General features: G+C 33.0%; 2 protein-coding genes across 2 annotated transcripts; both read right to left on the bottom strand.

The window, feature by feature from the left end:
* Window positions 1–1,986: 1,986 nt before the first annotated feature.
* On the bottom strand, window positions 1,987–2,400 carry LOC123671119 (proline-rich nuclear receptor coactivator 2-like). Its single transcript, XM_045604809.1, has one exon. It carries the CDS (start codon window positions 2,398–2,400, stop codon window positions 1,987–1,989), a length of 414 nt encoding a protein of 137 aa, XP_045460765.1.
* A 4,008-nt stretch (window positions 2,401–6,408) lies between these two features.
* On the bottom strand, window positions 6,409–10,783 carry LOC123684909 (T-complex protein 1 subunit eta). The gene is made up of 5 exons (XM_045624418.1): window positions 10,434–10,783; window positions 9,745–10,335; window positions 9,173–9,492; window positions 8,593–8,960; window positions 6,409–6,891 (listed from the first exon to the last, which is right to left on the bottom strand). The coding sequence occupies exons 1-5, from the start codon at window positions 10,437–10,439 to the stop codon at window positions 6,551–6,553; spliced, it is 1,626 nt and encodes a 541-aa protein (XP_045480374.1). The 5' UTR covers window positions 10,440–10,783; the 3' UTR covers window positions 6,409–6,550.
* Window positions 10,784–16,335: the final 5,552 nt, after the last annotated feature.

The following is a 16,335-nucleotide window of genomic DNA, read 5'->3' as shown; positions in this document are numbered from 1 at the left end:
TGAATTCATGCTTTGTTCAAAATCAGAACCAAAATTGAAGAAGATTACTGGAAAGGAAATATATACTCAATATTTCTTTGATTACAAATTTCGTAATCAATGATCTAATCGGGTTGAGATTTTGAATGTATACAGAGAATAATAATTTTAAGTTTCATGGAAAAAATTTTGTGTGCATAGAGTAATAAGAATCAAAGAACATTCAAGCAAAATATCGAAAAAATTAAGAAAGCACTGACGTGAAGTCTGGATTCTATGCATCTTAGTCGGAAAGCTTTTGATATTCATCCTAGGCCTCAAACAAAAATACACAACTCACTCAAATAATTAGTAGTAAGTACTCACCAGGAAAGGAGAAGTTTATAGTTGATTCATTTTGTGAAAGTGCAATGCTCCTCTAGTAATTTGCTGCTGCCCAACCTTTTTGGAAAAGGAGAAAGTTTGTCCAACCTTATTGTCCATCTTTTCATAAGTGATGATGTTTGAGTATTTATAAGATGAGATTAATCTTTTTTTTGAGTAATTTGGTAGGGGTATAACCCCTGGGAGAAGGATAGGGAAAAAAGGACAGTTTATGCGTCACAAAAATGAATTTAGTTATCGAAAAAACAATATACATAATCGATTCTATAGAAACTTCAATACAATAAATTATAACCAAATACTTGAAATAGCTCTAATATATAGTGCATAAACTTTAAGGAACGGTTTAAAAGGATAAGGATGAGGTATCACAGATTTTAAGGATGAAATGGATCTTTACATATTGCTGATGCTGATATCACTTGAATTAAGTGAACATGTGAGATCTGAGATTCCTTAATTAACTTAACATGCAATTCTCAATGGTGATTTCAATTATTGTCCCAAACAAAAATAAAACTCAAAACAAATCACATCCGACTGATCAACTAAAAATAATTAAATTCACCAATTCAACAAACTACTTGTTAATATTAAAACTGACAATTCTGAATTTTTTCATCTATGCAATTTGTGAAGATTATTTCAGTACAATTTGCAAGGATAGATAAATAATTCTAAGCATACTACTCAATAGGAAATACAGAAAAAATAAATGCCTCGAATAACAAAACTCCAGAAGAGAACATATAAATAAGCTCCAAATAAATTTTGTAACAACCTCTATCTTTTTATATACAATTTATACACTGAGTTTTACACTTAAAACATCTTCGGAATTGATTGCTTCTAACCCTAAATTTATAGAAACTTCAGATGAATCATTTTGTACTGCATTTAAAAAATACACTCTTTAGGTTTACGATTCATTCAGAGTTACTATCATAAAACAAACAGCAAAATAGCATTCAGTATATTTTGTACTTTAACAGTCACATGACTCTGAATTGATTAATTTACGTTCTAATTGTACTGTCATTGTACATATTTTCTTCATATTAAAAAATCCTGGTCATAAATGGGGATAAAACTGAAACAAATATAATTTTGGAGGTTAATTGTTAAAAACAGAGTATGGATTAGAAAATAGCCAACAATGACAGACAGGATATGATCTGAATGCTGATTTGCTGCATATAGAAAAATCTTATGAACTAAATCACTTCACATATATAATTTGAGCTTGGCTCATATGTGTAAAACTCAAACTTTATACTCTCTCAACAGAAATCACATTTAGAAATATAGAGTAATCGAATATAACTATCTTTACAGTCTAACAAAATCACCACTTTTTCAAATATGATTGAAATAATATGATGCGACTAATCAGGCAAGGTTTATTATCCAAACAACAAATTTAATAATTTAGGTACTTTCAATCTGAAATATGTTCAAAATATTTATTGACTATTTCATGACCAGAAACTATTCTGACTTAACAAATTTAGCCACCTTCCTGTTCACTCACTCATAAACCATACTTAGTTGATGTTCTCAAATTTATGTTCACTGGGAAAGAAGATATCGCATATACTGAAATTTAAGAATCTGTACTGTTGGTCAAGCTTGAACGTTTAGTAAAACTTTCAATTGATGAGCAATATCTTGTTCCGGTTGACACTTTTGAAATGGCCTGGTGAAGAAAAATTGTTGTGATGTTTTCTGCATCCAATGTAGAGGCGGTTGAGGCAAAGTTGAAGGAGACGGAGGCTCTGACCATTTACAACCAGCATATTGCTTGCTGTCTGGTGTGGATGATTTTGAATAGTTTGGAGACAAACTGTGCGTTTTAGGACTCGAAGATAATGATATTGCCCTATGATATTGGTCTTTCAACTCTGGTGTCTGCATTCTATTCCTATAATTTTTGGAATCTTGCACTGGACTTTTTGTTTTCGATGCGCTACACTTATTATTCGTTCTAGTGTTATCACATTTAATTTTGTTATTACCTTCCACGTTCCGTTTCGCCATTTCTGAAGCGAAACGTTTTTCGTACGTCAAACACATAAACAAAGAGTTTTTGTCCTTCTTGCATCAAATATTTATAATATATTTATAGTTATAAACTCGGGTATTCAAAAATGCTTATATCACAGACCTGAATGATGAATTTTGCTTCCAAAAACAAGCTTCAACGACGTAACGATGAAAATGATTCAGGATTCACTACACTTTGCTTTCACAAAATGGATGCTCCCGTTCGGAGATTGCCAAACAAAGAAACCACAGAAATATCAATTCGGACTCCAGCGATTTATCGTTCTATTGAAACAAACATTCGATATTTCACTATTGATCAATGAAGCTCACAAATTGCACTGATTTTCAAGGCAAATTTCAACAAACTGGCACCTGAGTACATCTTTCATTATCACAGCATTCCACACAGACTGCCTTTCGACTAGAACCAAAACGTAAACAAGTTGTATATATAAATGAAAACCAGTCAATGAATGTGTACACTGCGCATACCACTACGCAGATATTGCTTTTTTTACCTTCTTTTTTCATTTACAGCATTGCCGATAACAATCACGTAGACATATAATTTTACGGAATATAATGTAGAGCTTTTGCCAGCTGATTCAAATCCGTATTTTTGGATTACTTACTTTATCGTTGAATTTTACCTATACATATACACACAAAATTTTAGGGAAATCTGAGACGGAGATATTAAAATTCGAAATTCTTCCATTATTATAACGGAGTTTTCCCATTAACCTATGGGTTAAGGTTTTTCATGTGGATGTCTGATGATTATCTGTATCCATAAAAAAATATCCCACAGAGTCCCTAGGGATATTGGAGGTTCTATAAATTTCCAAGAGATATACGGCAGCCATATTTTTCCTTAGACTTTTGGACCAAATTTTTTTATTAAATTTAAGTTGCCTTCCTATTTGTAGAAAAATTCATAAGCGCTCATTCTTTCATGCGCCTATTGCACCCTTAGAGACGGTCTTGATTATGAAATTACAGTGATTATTTTTAACCGGAATGTTACAGGAATATTGGGCAATTTTTTTCGTTATTTTTCTAATTCTAGTTACCTATATTGCTACAGTTTTTACGGTCTTATGTTCAAAATTCAAAGATTACAGATATTGTCACCAGGATCGAGTGCCCAAAACATTTCTAACAGTGTTATACAATGTTATAATAATAAAATGCACTGAGTTATGCAATTCCTTGATTTTTTTTTAACGACGGCAACGCTGCAATTCAACCTATTTTTAGCTCACAGCTGTTGATCATAACAACCATTCTGAGTTTATCGTATGCATATTTACCTCAATGGAAAAGTACAAATAATAAGCGTTTTGTTTTTAACCATCCTTTCATTGAAAGAAGAGCTATTAATATTTTGGCGTTCATCATAATTTTATCGCAATAATTTCGTTATGTTGGAAATAATCACTGATTACATTCATTTCATAACTTATTTTTCGAAGTTGAATCATAATACCTAATGAACTTCGCGAAGGATATGGGCGAAATTTTTATTTTCCTTTGAAATTCGACGTTTTGCAACCGTTCAGCTTGTTTTATTGCTTAATTGTGTATTTTGCACAAGTAAAGAATGAAGATATCGCTAATTCTGGATGTATTTAGGGGATAGTACTTCCAATAGGTAGACGTATGTTTACGTTATTTCGATAAAGAATTAAATTGGTCGTACGTGCTGCAGAGCACGAAAACGTTTCACACTTTCACAGTTTATGATTATGCAAAACGATGTATAATCGAAATATTGAATAGAAAAATCAATTCTTTGCATTGACCATTGCTGCACATTTTTTCAGAAAGCCAAAATCGGGAAATATTATGTAAAAAAAATGACCTAAAGTCCGGAGCTTTTGAGCGCTCGCATTCATGCGCTGATTACACCCTTGGAGGTCATATCTGTCTATATATAGTAGTGTACTTCAATCAAACGGCTAATATCAAACTGGGTAATGACACTTCAGAGGACATACAAATAAAGCGAGGAGTGAGACAGGGGTGTGTATTGTCACCACTTCTATTCAATCAGTACTCAGAGAGCATAATTGAGAATGCATTGGTGGGAACAACAATCGGCATAAAAGTTAATGGAAGACCAATCAACAACATAAGATATGCCGACGACACCATACTCATTGCAGAGTCCCTAGCAGACCTACAAATAATATTAGATGGCGTCGTAGACAATAGCGAGAAATGTGGCCTCACATTGAATGTGAAGAAAACAAAATTTATGACCATAACAAAAGCACAACAACGACCTGAGAGTTTATGGACAGCCAATGGAAAAGGTGTAAGTATAAGTACCTGGGAACCATTGTCAATGAGAGTTAATGAGTGTACGGAGGAAATTCGAGTACGAATTGGCCAAGCCCTAAATGTGTTCAATAAGATGAGAAAGGTATTTTGTGGAAAAGATCTCAGTTTACAGCTCAAGATCAGGTTGTTAAAATGTTATGTATTTCCTGTGCTCCTCTATGGAATATGGAAGCTTGGACAATAAAACAGGATATTAGTAATCGCCTGGAGGCCTTCGAAATGTGGACATACAGGAGAATACTCAAAATAAGGTGGATAGACAAAGTATCAAATAAAGAAGTGCTCAAAAAAAATGGGTAAAGAGAGAGAAATATTGAACGGGGTGAAGATTGGAAAGTTGCAGTATCTGGGTCATGTGCTGAGAGGGGAGAAATATACCTTATTGCAGATAGTGATACAGGGAAGAAGGCGAATCTCCTGGTTAAACAACTTGAGACAATGGTACAAGTGCAGTTCTGTTGAGTTGTTTAGAGCTGCAGTGTCAAAGATGAAGGTAGCCATTTTGATAGCCAACCTTCTGAGAGGAGATGGCACCTGAAGAAGATGATATAGTAGTGTGGTTTGACGAACGTTCAACAGCTAATGACTTTAGGTCAATGCTCTCCTCATTTTTCGTTATTCAAATACGAATAAAAAAATCAGAATAGCGAACTCTAAAGCCAAAAGTTTATCACCGATTTTTGGAGCTCATCAGTATCCAAAACCCAAAAACTTATCGGTTATTGTCCAAAAAATTAAATATGAAGAATTTTTTGGGGAATGAACTTGTAGTGACTGTGTATGCTCCGAGATGGCGCTATGGGCTGTATGCGCCAACTTACATCGGCCCTGGCGGATTGAAAGGGGTCGTCGCAACTCGCATTGCAACTCAGTCATTTCTCAACGATGCTGTGAGAAGGTGGTCATAGGCAGAGCTCGTTGGATAGTCTAACTGATGACGCCACCAGCGATCTCGAGACAAAATACAATAACCCAGGAGAGGGCACACATAAAACTTTGCTCGAGAAACACTTGCCATAATTTGAAGGTCTAAATAAATACAGTAGATAATAAAAATAATTTTGATATTAATGATGAAACTTAGTGGCAGTGAAATTCGAATATTATGTTTATCTTTGAGAGCAACCGCCAAAAAATTCTTTGTATATTTAAATTGCCGATCGAAACAACAAATGCTGCTGCTGTGTTATAAAAAATAAACGAAAATCCATTAGATATATAATGTTCTTTCCATTAACAAACTTTCTCTGAATTGTTATTTTTGGGAGGAGGCTGCAGCTCCAAAACTGCCCCCCTAGTGGGCATGTAACAAGTTGTTTCAAAGGAATTTAATTTTTTAGGGACATGCAGTATATGATGCGCAATCACAAACATGAGATTCCTAGGGACACAATGTTTTATCAGACCGATTTTGATGAAATTAAAATAGGTTCTCAAGTGAGACATAAATGATTCAGCTAGTGCACATCGCTCATTCTTAAATTAGATCTTTTCAAAAGAAAACAGGACCGAAAATAAATTTCACTGAAGCTCTCATTTTTTTTTATGGAATTCTTTCGAGTGTGATATTGATGAATTATCATTGGGAATAATAAAGCAAAATACAAATCCCTTGTTTTGTAAGATTTGAGGGAAGCAGAATAAATCAAAATATTAAGTTAAATATTTATTCAAGAGTTAGAATCATAATCATTTCAAAAGATAAATAAAACTTGCAAAATACTTGTTTATGCAGCAAAATGGTACAAAGTACAAAGTCAATGGATTTAGTGAAAATGTTATAAATTATGTAATTCTACATAGGACGACCAAAGCCTCTACCTTGAGGTGCTGCAGGCGCTCCTTCAGATTTTTTGTTCTTGATGGTTTCATCTACAGACAATACTAAACAAGCTGCTTCTGTGGCAGCAGTTAAAGCGTTAACTTTAACAATTGCTGGTTCCCAGACACAAGTTTCAAAGTTGTCATTGATGTCTTCTTTACTAACATCTACACCATACCAACAATGTCCCTGTGCATGTTTCTGACGGAGTTTATTCAAAATATTTGTTGCGTCAAAGCCAGCATTGTCACATAATTGCCTTGGAATGATCTCTAAGGCCTTAGCTATAGCTCCAATTAGAAGTTGCTCCTTGCCTAAAATAAATAATTTATCAATACAAACAATTGTTTTCTACATAATGCAAATGGAAGATCATCATAATTATACAGGGTTGGAACTATTGAAAGGGCCCCTACACGGACATCGAAAACTCTCAGAAAGACAGGGTGGCTAAAATGACAAAATAGTTGCGTTATTTAGGGATGAGTGCGATGGTGTGAGCAGTTCCGAAATATCTCCATTGGTTCCCGATATATCTCGAAAAAACTGAAAATCGAGATTTTTTTTTTCTGTATAACTCATTTGTTTTAGGAGATAACTTCACGAAATTCGTTTTATAGCCAATATCCAATATAGAGATACTAATGGTGTTTTCAGATTTTTTCTGTTTTCCATTGTTTCAGAGACGCGAAAGTCAAGTGATGATTTTATATAACAACTCTTCAAATTTGTGTAGCTAGACTCGATATTTTTGTTGAGTGTGATACATTGTTGAATTCGTAATTTTTTCTTTATTACCTTATAAGAAAAACCAGTATGGCGTTCATAAAAAAAAAATTGACTATCACGTCTCTGAAACAATGGAAAACAGAAAAAATTAGTACTGAATGACTACAAACTGAATTTCGTGAAGTTATCTCCAGAAATGAATGTGTTATACAGCAAAAAAGAAAATATCGATTTTCAGTTTTTTCGAGATATCTCGGGAACAATTGGAGATATTTTGGATCTATTAACACCAACACACTTATCCCTAAATAACGCAACTTTTTTGTAACTTAAGTCACCCTGTATCTCGAACGTTTTTCAATATCCCTGTAGTGCCCCTCTTAATAGTTCTAACCCTTTATAAGTTGTTAACAGCATAACCGCAATTGGGACTTAACTTACAACAAGCCATTATTCTGTCAACTGTTATATGTCATTTCAAATTTCAACATATGAAAGTCTAAAATTCAGTTAAATATTTGAGATAAAATTTTATCTTTATTCATATTTTTGGTTAGCTATGGTTATAAAGGTTCTATTAAATGATGACTGTTGACAAATTTGTACATGTTTATTCCAGAAGCCTATTATTTTGCCCAAATTTTTGTGAATTTCGGATATTGAGCTAAGAAAGGTCCTGAAAGCGAAATTTTGTGAAAAATCATATGAACACAGCTTTGAGAGCTTTTCTCATTTATGAACGCTCTTTCTCTAAACAGAGTGGTCTATCATTTTATCATAATGACTCCAATTTTCGATAAGATTCAACACACTGATAACGAATCCTTGGTCAAATTCGATTGTCTGTCCGTGAGAGGTAACTATCGAACTAAAAAACCTATAAACTTAAAATTTTCAGGGCAGATAGTTTAGATCGTTAATTGACATAAACCGACTATGGGTTCCATAAGGTCTTGATTGGTCTTGAGGAGCTAAGAAAAAATCAATGCTTAGAAACTCCTACCTCCAGACCAGTGCATTTCTCGAATTTTTTTAATTGGTGCATTTCAACATTCAAATGTTATGATCAGAAACTACACGTTACTGTAGTACCTGTAGTTTTTAAAAGACAACTCAGTTATTGAAACAAAATGTGGTCACTTCAACTTTCAAATTATGTTTCATTTTCAATTACAACTGAACACTCTAGCTGAATAATATAATTGCCATTGTAAAGTGGAAATTTACTCAAATATGATGAAATAACTTGAACGAGATTGAAATAATTATATATCCTTCAAACTCACCTAAGATGTTTTTAGAGTGATCTCTCAACATTTTAGACAGTTCCATCTCTATTGCACCTCCTCCTGCTACTACAGCATCATTTTTGATAGTTCTCCTCACGATCATGATAGCATCATGCAAGGATCTTTCAGTCTCTTCCAAAAATTGTTCACTACCACCTCTGAGAATGATTGTGCTAGTTTTTGCATTGGGGCAGCCTTGGAAGAAATTGAAACGTTCACCACCAATCTGTCGTTCTTCAAAAAGATCACATTTTCCCAAAACAGAATCATTAAGATCGTGAACAGTAGTAAGAACTGCTCCTCCACAGGCCTTAAGGGTTCGTTTGAGATCTTCTTCGGGAACACGACCGGCGCAGAACATATCTCTGGAATAGTTACGAATTATTCATAGATGGGATAACATACCATGTAATAGACAATTTGACAAAATTTTGAAATCCTCTCAAATTAGTCAGTGATATTATACCTATTAATAATGGGTAAAAATTCAAGTTTTCAGAGCTTTTTGCAGATTCAAAAAAATGATTTATTTGTCAAATAAATTTATTTCGTTCATAAAATTGTACTGAATACATACCTATCTGCGAAGTACTGGGTGGCTACATCACCAATAGGCAACTTAGAAAGAACAACATTAGCTCCTGACTCATGAATTTTTTGCAATTTTTGATATAATATATTCCACTCGGCATCTACAATTTTTTGATATTCCCTCACATTATCAACACGAACTTCGGCATTATCTCTTTCGGCTTTTAATTCAAGCTCTATTTGGAGGAGAGCTATTTTACAATCTTTGTATATTTTTGGCTGCATTTCAAATCCAGCATAAGAGAAGGTCTTCTTGAAAGCTACACCAGCAACCAATAAAGATTCTTCTAGACCACCTCCTTGAACCTACTCAGCATTTCAATAAATTAATACCAGTTAAAATAATAAAATATACAAATTGTCAACTTGATCTATACCATAAATAACTTTGATCTGATTTTATTCAAAATATTATTTAAATATAATATGTTTAGTGCTTCTAATATTTGAGTTGAAAAATTATGAAACCAATCTAATTTTGATTCTTATAACTGTTTCGAGTTTTTAATTTATATCTAATGATTATTTCAATATTCATGATAATGTATCAAAACTGACCTTCTTAATTCCAATCATATTTAAAGGCAAAAGTTCATCAAGAATTAATACAGCATCAACAACCATTTTCGAGAAGAATTTTCTCTGCTGGTTAATCAGTTTGGAACTCATTGCTGTAGCTGCACACTTCTCTAATAATGAACGAAACTCATCAGCATTTTGTTTATTTATTTTGACCGCCAGTTCGTTTGTTTTAGATATACAGAGTTGGAGAGATTTTCTGACAGCTCTGATTATAATTCTTGGGTGTACACCTTCTTCAACAAAAGGTTTAATTTGTTTCAAAAATTCACCAGCTAATAAGACAACACTAGTTGTTCCATCTCCTACTTCGGCATCTTGTGATTTAGCAATATCGACTAATGTTTTGGCGGCAGGATGCACAATATCTAATAATTTCAAAATAGTTGCACCGTCATTTGATATGGTAGCTTTGGCATTTCTATCAATGATTAGCTTATCCATACCCCTTGGGCCAAGGGTGGTTCTAACCGCATCAACTACAGACTGGCAGGCATTAATATTGGATATAAGTTGAGGCTTGCCTTGTGAAGAATCAGTTCCTTCCTTCAGAAGAACTATTTGTGGTTGCTATAAATAAATAAATTGTTGAAAAAAACCGGGTGTACAAGCATGTGGTGTGATAGTAAACTCGTTCATAAATTTAAAGAATTGAATTTATCACTTACCATCATCTTGATGGATTAAAATTAAGAAATTCTTTCTTAAACGATAAGGCGGATTTCTATTTGAAATATCAAAAATTTCATTAATATTACAAAGAATGAAAATTATGAATTCGATGCAGCGCACCCAGAAACACAGACATTGAAGTAATCGTATCAATAGTATCCTATATTCATATGAGTAGAACCATAGACATTGATTCTCTCTTTCAAAAAAACGTATTATCTCCCTGATACTGTTTATTTTTATTTTTATTTTCTCATAATGAATAGAATTAATTTTTTTCAAGCAGATTTTATAGAACTCAAAATGTTCAGATAAAAATAGAATATGCAATGACAGCTGTTCTGACAACTAGAGTTGGGCGCTGTCATACAATTATCGATAACCGAATTATCAGATCTTCTAGGAACTAGCTTTTCGGATCAGTGCCAATGTGAGATAAGAATTCTTATAAGATCGATAGAACCATGACTATGAGAAGCTAAAACTAAACTACTTCGAAAATATATCTGTATTCCTTTTTTATTTGAATTGAACCATTCCTTTTGAATTGTTCCTAATCAAAATTCTAATCAGATCAACCGCTTGTGCACAGAGTCTAGATGGATTGAGAGCGTTCAACTTATCGGGAAAATCCAAAGATGTTTCACTAGTAGTGGAACATCTTTACTTTGGGAAAATCATTGAACGTACACCTCGTCATTTGATAATTGACAATTACTCGTTTATCTCCTGTTTCTTTGCTACTCAATTTGAACCAAAACATTATCAAACCATTCATTTCACACAGTTATCATTGAATAACTCCACAGTATTTTTTAAGTTTATTTGTAGTTTTGGAACGAATAAACTTATTATTTATTATTATTCATTGTTTCGAGCAATAAAATACACGGTATGTTATTACTCTGAGGCCACTATCTCATACGATGTTCAAGCTTTGTATCGTTATATTTCCGTTTCGACTCAACCTGAAGGATTCGAATGAAATATTCGATTATCTCCCCTAGAGATATCCCATCTCTAAAATTAATCATAGTATATGATTGTGGTGGATGCGGCAAGCCAACATAGCATTCGATTTAGGTGGATGCGAGGCAAAACTAGCTTTCGATTTTGCTTTTTGTATTGTAAGGCTCATTTTTACGATAGTACGTACCATAGACAAATAAAGAGAAGACTGACGACTGCGTAGAGTCGTTTGAAATGTTGATGCTAGCGACCCGAACGACAGGGTCCAGGAACTAATGTATTGCTATTTCACACAAAAACATATTTCATCCTTTTCTACTGAAAATGATGACTAGCTTAAATTCCAACCTCTCTTGAATCAGTTTGTTTTTTGTTTCAGTGCAGTCCTGACGTAGACATTAGGCACAGCTTTTAGCAGGTTCAAGTTTAATTATCTTTTATTTTTTTTCGTAAGTAACGGTAAGTAGGTAAGTAAATAAATATTAAGCACCTCTTGACCATAATTGATCAGCATGCCATCATCTAGTTATTCATGTTGCATCCCAAATTGTGCGAATATTTATTATAGGTTATAGGGGTTCAACCACGAACAAGCACTTTTTTCGGCCTCCTCCAACTAAAATTTTAGAATGGGATAAAGCAATTAAATCTGTACATTCCGGCTGTAACATAACTAAAGAAAGTAAGATATGTGAGGACCATTTCAGTGAAGACAATTTTTATAGTACACTCAAAACCAGACTTTTACCTTCAGCTCTGCCAGATTTTCCAAATTATGCACTGCTCTCTGATCAGAATGATTTAATTAATTGTGAGCCGAGTACAAGTTTAGATATCACCAATAACCATCCAAGTACTGTGACTCTTTCCCCTGTTGCGAAGCAAAAATCTGGCATTTTAAATCAAATCAATATCAAGCGAAAGAGTCAGTTAACATATAGAGAGAAATTTTTTTATGACATTAGTATAAGACAAAGAGAGCAGTTGTCTAGATTGAAAAAAACCATTGAAAAGTCCAAACATAAATTAAAATTAGCCGAGAAGATAAGTCATTCCAAATTATTTTTACAACTGAAACAGTCAATAAGTAATAATGGGGTTCAATTTATATCTTCTCAGTTCAGAAATTCAAAGTCAAAGAAACATGGGGAGCGTTGGACACCTGAAGACAAAGTTTTTGCATTAGCTTTATATAAACGTGGTCCACGTTCATACAGATTTTTGTCAAAATTCTTGAGATTGCCAAGTAAATCAACTTTAAATACAGTTTTGAAGTCCTTCCATTTTGATACTGGCATCAATAAACAAATATTCCAGAAATTAGCAGTCAAATTTTCTAAATTTTCCACTCTTGATAAATTTTGTTGTGTAATGTTTGATGAAATATCTTTATCTTACGATTTACATTATGACCATGCCTTGAGTAAAGTAGTGGGACATGTAGATTTAGGCTCAAATCTTGGACGATTCAAAGAAGTCGCTAATCATTCTTTAGTTTTTATGATATCCGGACTTTATAAATCTTGGAAACAACCGATAGCCTACTACTTCACTAAAGATCAGGTAAAGACAACTCATCTCAAAATCCTAATTAAAGAAGTCATTGTTGCTTTGCAAGAAATCGGTCTTCGGGTGATTTGTACAGTTTGTGATCAAGGCACTACCAACGCAGCTGCCATTAAACAGTTGATCAACGAATGCCATACTGATCAACCAGGACCTTACTTCATTGTGAATGATCAAAAAGTTGTTGCGTTACATGATCCTCCACATTTATTGAAAAATACACGTAATGCCTTGAAGTCTTATAATATCCAATTTGAAGATTACAAAATTGCAAAATGGGAGCATATTATTCAATGTTTCAATTATGAGAGTAATAAAAGATTTAAAATGATGTACAACATTGATTTAGAACATTTGACTTTACAACACTCGCACTTGAAAATGAAAGTCTCTATTGCTGCAAGGACTATGAGCCACAGTGTTGCGGCATCTTTAGAGGCTATGTCAGCAACTCATGGTTACCCTTCATCGGCAGTTCATACAGCAGAATTCATTGGAGATATTGATCAACTCTTTGATTCTTTGAATGCGATGTCGAACTGTCGATATGATGGTAAGGAATTGAGGCGATGTGTTAATAAAACAACGAATCATTTACAGTTTTGGTACAATATGTTAGAGAGGATCAAAAAATGGAAATTTTTGCACCCTGTTACAGGTTTAGAAACAAAGGCTCCCAGATGTAAAGAAGGTTGGATCGCCACTATTCAAGGTGTAATTATGGTGTGGGATGAATGTCGAAAAGCTGGTTTCCAATATCTGCGCACAAGAACTCTAAATCAAGATCCTGTGGAGAATCTTTTCAGTTTGATCAGACAGCATGGCAGTGCGCATACAAATCCCACTCCATACCAATTTATATCTGCACTTAAGACCTGCATTTTGAATCGCCTTGTTACATCTAGGAGCCAAGGAAAAAATTGTGAAGATGATGGCATAGACATTCTTGAAGATTTAAAAAACTTTTTGGAATTCAAATCTAATGATAATAATAATAATAAAAACCGCTTCGTAAGTTCAATTGATTTTTCAAAATTTAAAGATAAAAAGCCTCCCAATAATATGAGCGAAATTGATGACCAAGCTCTGGTTTATGTTTGTGGATATTTTGTAAAAAAAATTTTTGGTCTATTGTGTCATCAATGCAAAGAATGTCTTTTAAGTACTCAAGTATTAGAGTTTCATACATTCACAATGTTTAAGGAATACGGAGATCACAAGAGGTGCTTGCATTATGTATCTGAGGAATTGTGTTTTTACGTTGCTCATATGCATGATGTGATAATAGAAATTTTAGGAAGTCATGGTCACTTTTTGAATATATATGAGGAAATTCTTTGTTATGTGACAGAAAATATATCTTTCAACTTTTTCAAATGTTCTGAACATTATCAGAGTGTTCAGAATATGTTGAATAAAGTAATTTTGGACTTAATATTTCATAAATATTTTAATGATACTAAGAAAAATTTAAGAAGAAAATATGTAATACAAAGGTCAGTTCCAAAGAAATTTCTTCATATATAGATTTTATCTGATAGAATAAAACTTCTTATTCTTTTAGTTGTTCCACCAGAATTCGGTTTTATTTTTTGTTGATATACATAATATATGTTTATTTACAAATGATATCTGTGATAGAAATAAGATTTTCAGTTACTGTCAGTATTTTTGTTTTTTTTTATATATATATATATATTTATTTAGTTAGATAATTATTTGCCGAATAAAGTAAGGAGGATTGGTTTGGGTATCAAGGCTTGATATCCAAACCACTCCTCCCTATATTTATTTTTCCATTTTTTTTTGTGAAATGTAGTTTATTTTGTATGTTAACATGGTGTCATGGTCATCGTGTCTGTTTTTTAGAATACATTTCTCAAGAATACTAAAATTCCTATGAGTACATATTTTTAAAAACAAAATTCATTAAGTCAGTTGCATAATAATTTTAGTATTATCAAAATGATATGCTACTGACTAAACAGGTTCTGCTTCTGAAAATGTGCCATCCATAGAAACTTCAATATTCTTCGGATATGTTTTCCAAAAAAAATTGACTTTTGCCAAAACACCTACGATATGAGGTGGGAGTTTAGTGGGTGAGAGCCCCACACAAGTCCTAGCAGCGTTACGTCACAAGCCCAGCTGCTAGGAAAGGCTGTTAGAGCTTCTTCATTCCTCAGGGCGAAAAGAAAAATAAAAAAAAAAAAAGTGAAACAAACAGAGCTTTACTTTCACTTCATATTGTTCTTTTGTTATCACCTCACTTTTTACAAAAATCTTTCCAGGATCACCGTTAATTTTTCACTTTGTTCCAGGTTTCGAACAGCTTATGTGGGAGTTCTGCCAAAGAATTCAAGATGCCAATTCTAAATCAACCCTTCGATTTCCTGGATTGTTGTCAGTAATCACAGAAATTGTTATTTTATTGTTAATCTTCAAATGAAATGTTTCCTTCTTCAATAGTTAAGTGATACAATACGATATATCTAATATTTCATTAATTTCTGTTCATAAATATCAATTTGTATAATTATCTGCAATAAAAAGTATTTCAATTTTAGTTGAGTATTATTACTGAGGTAAAATATTAACTTGGATGCATAACCTCACTGAAATATTGAACAAATTGTAATTGATATTACAGTTTTTTCACAATTTTCGGTGCAGGTTTTCATTCAAATTGTGAGTTCTTTCGAATTATGAAATAATAAGGCGTCAAGTGCGCAGAATCAAAACATCGTTAGTTCCAATCCCTGCCCATAAGGTCGCCACAATCACGCTTATTTATTTTACCCCTGAGTCGTCACTCTTTACCTCCTTTCTCTATGGTACGTACTATCGTGTGAGTACTATCATCGTGAAATGAGACTTATGTAATAAAAAATTATCATCGTGAAAATGAACCTCAATTGTATAGTATCCAAATTATTTAAAAAAATCGTATCAGAGTTGACTCTATTGAACATTTCTTCTCGAATTATTCCTCAATTACCCATATCATATATGTCAAAGTATAGCCGCTACTAGGTTTTTATTTTCCTGTAAATTCACTTATATCCACTAGAATGTTTTTCTTTTATATACATATCACTAATCATTATTAACATAAGTACAGTCATTCAATTATTATAAGGATCTTTTTGAACATTATGAGAATGTGAGCAGTGAAAATAGAAAACAAACCTTAAACTTAATTATAATAATAAATCGACTTTATTCAACAATTGTACATACATTTGCCCTGAAAAGGCGAAGATTAGCTAAAGCTACTCTCAAACTCTTAACCTTCCCAATTTACAAAATATTACAAAAAGAGATCACCTCTACAATTTCAACAACAATGATTTGATCATCAGT

The sequence above is a fragment of the Harmonia axyridis genome, chromosome 1 (assembly GCF_914767665.1).
Source record: "Harmonia axyridis chromosome 1, icHarAxyr1.1, whole genome shotgun sequence".
In the NCBI taxonomy this organism is placed as follows: domain Eukaryota; kingdom Metazoa; phylum Arthropoda; class Insecta; order Coleoptera; family Coccinellidae; genus Harmonia; species Harmonia axyridis.
Note: the sequence above shows the minus strand (reverse complement) of the source record. Positions and strands in the feature narration are given on the sequence as shown.

What these genes read in the sequence shown, in the direction of transcription:
- LOC123671119 (XM_045604809.1), bottom strand. Translation starts at nt 2,400, where the DNA reads ATGGCGAAACGGAACGTGGAAGGTAATAACAAAATTAAATGTGATAAC.
- LOC123684909 (XM_045624418.1), bottom strand. An exon ending in ACCCAGTACTTCGCAGATAG is followed by an intron (nt 8,961 to 9,172) that starts GTATGTATTCAG and finishes TAACTATTCCAG; the next exon opens with AGATATGTTCTGCGCCGGTC. An exon ending in TCACTCTAAAAACATCTTAG is followed by an intron (nt 6,892 to 8,592) that starts GTGAGTTTGAAG and finishes TATTTATTTTAG; the next exon opens with GCAAGGAGCAACTTCTAATT.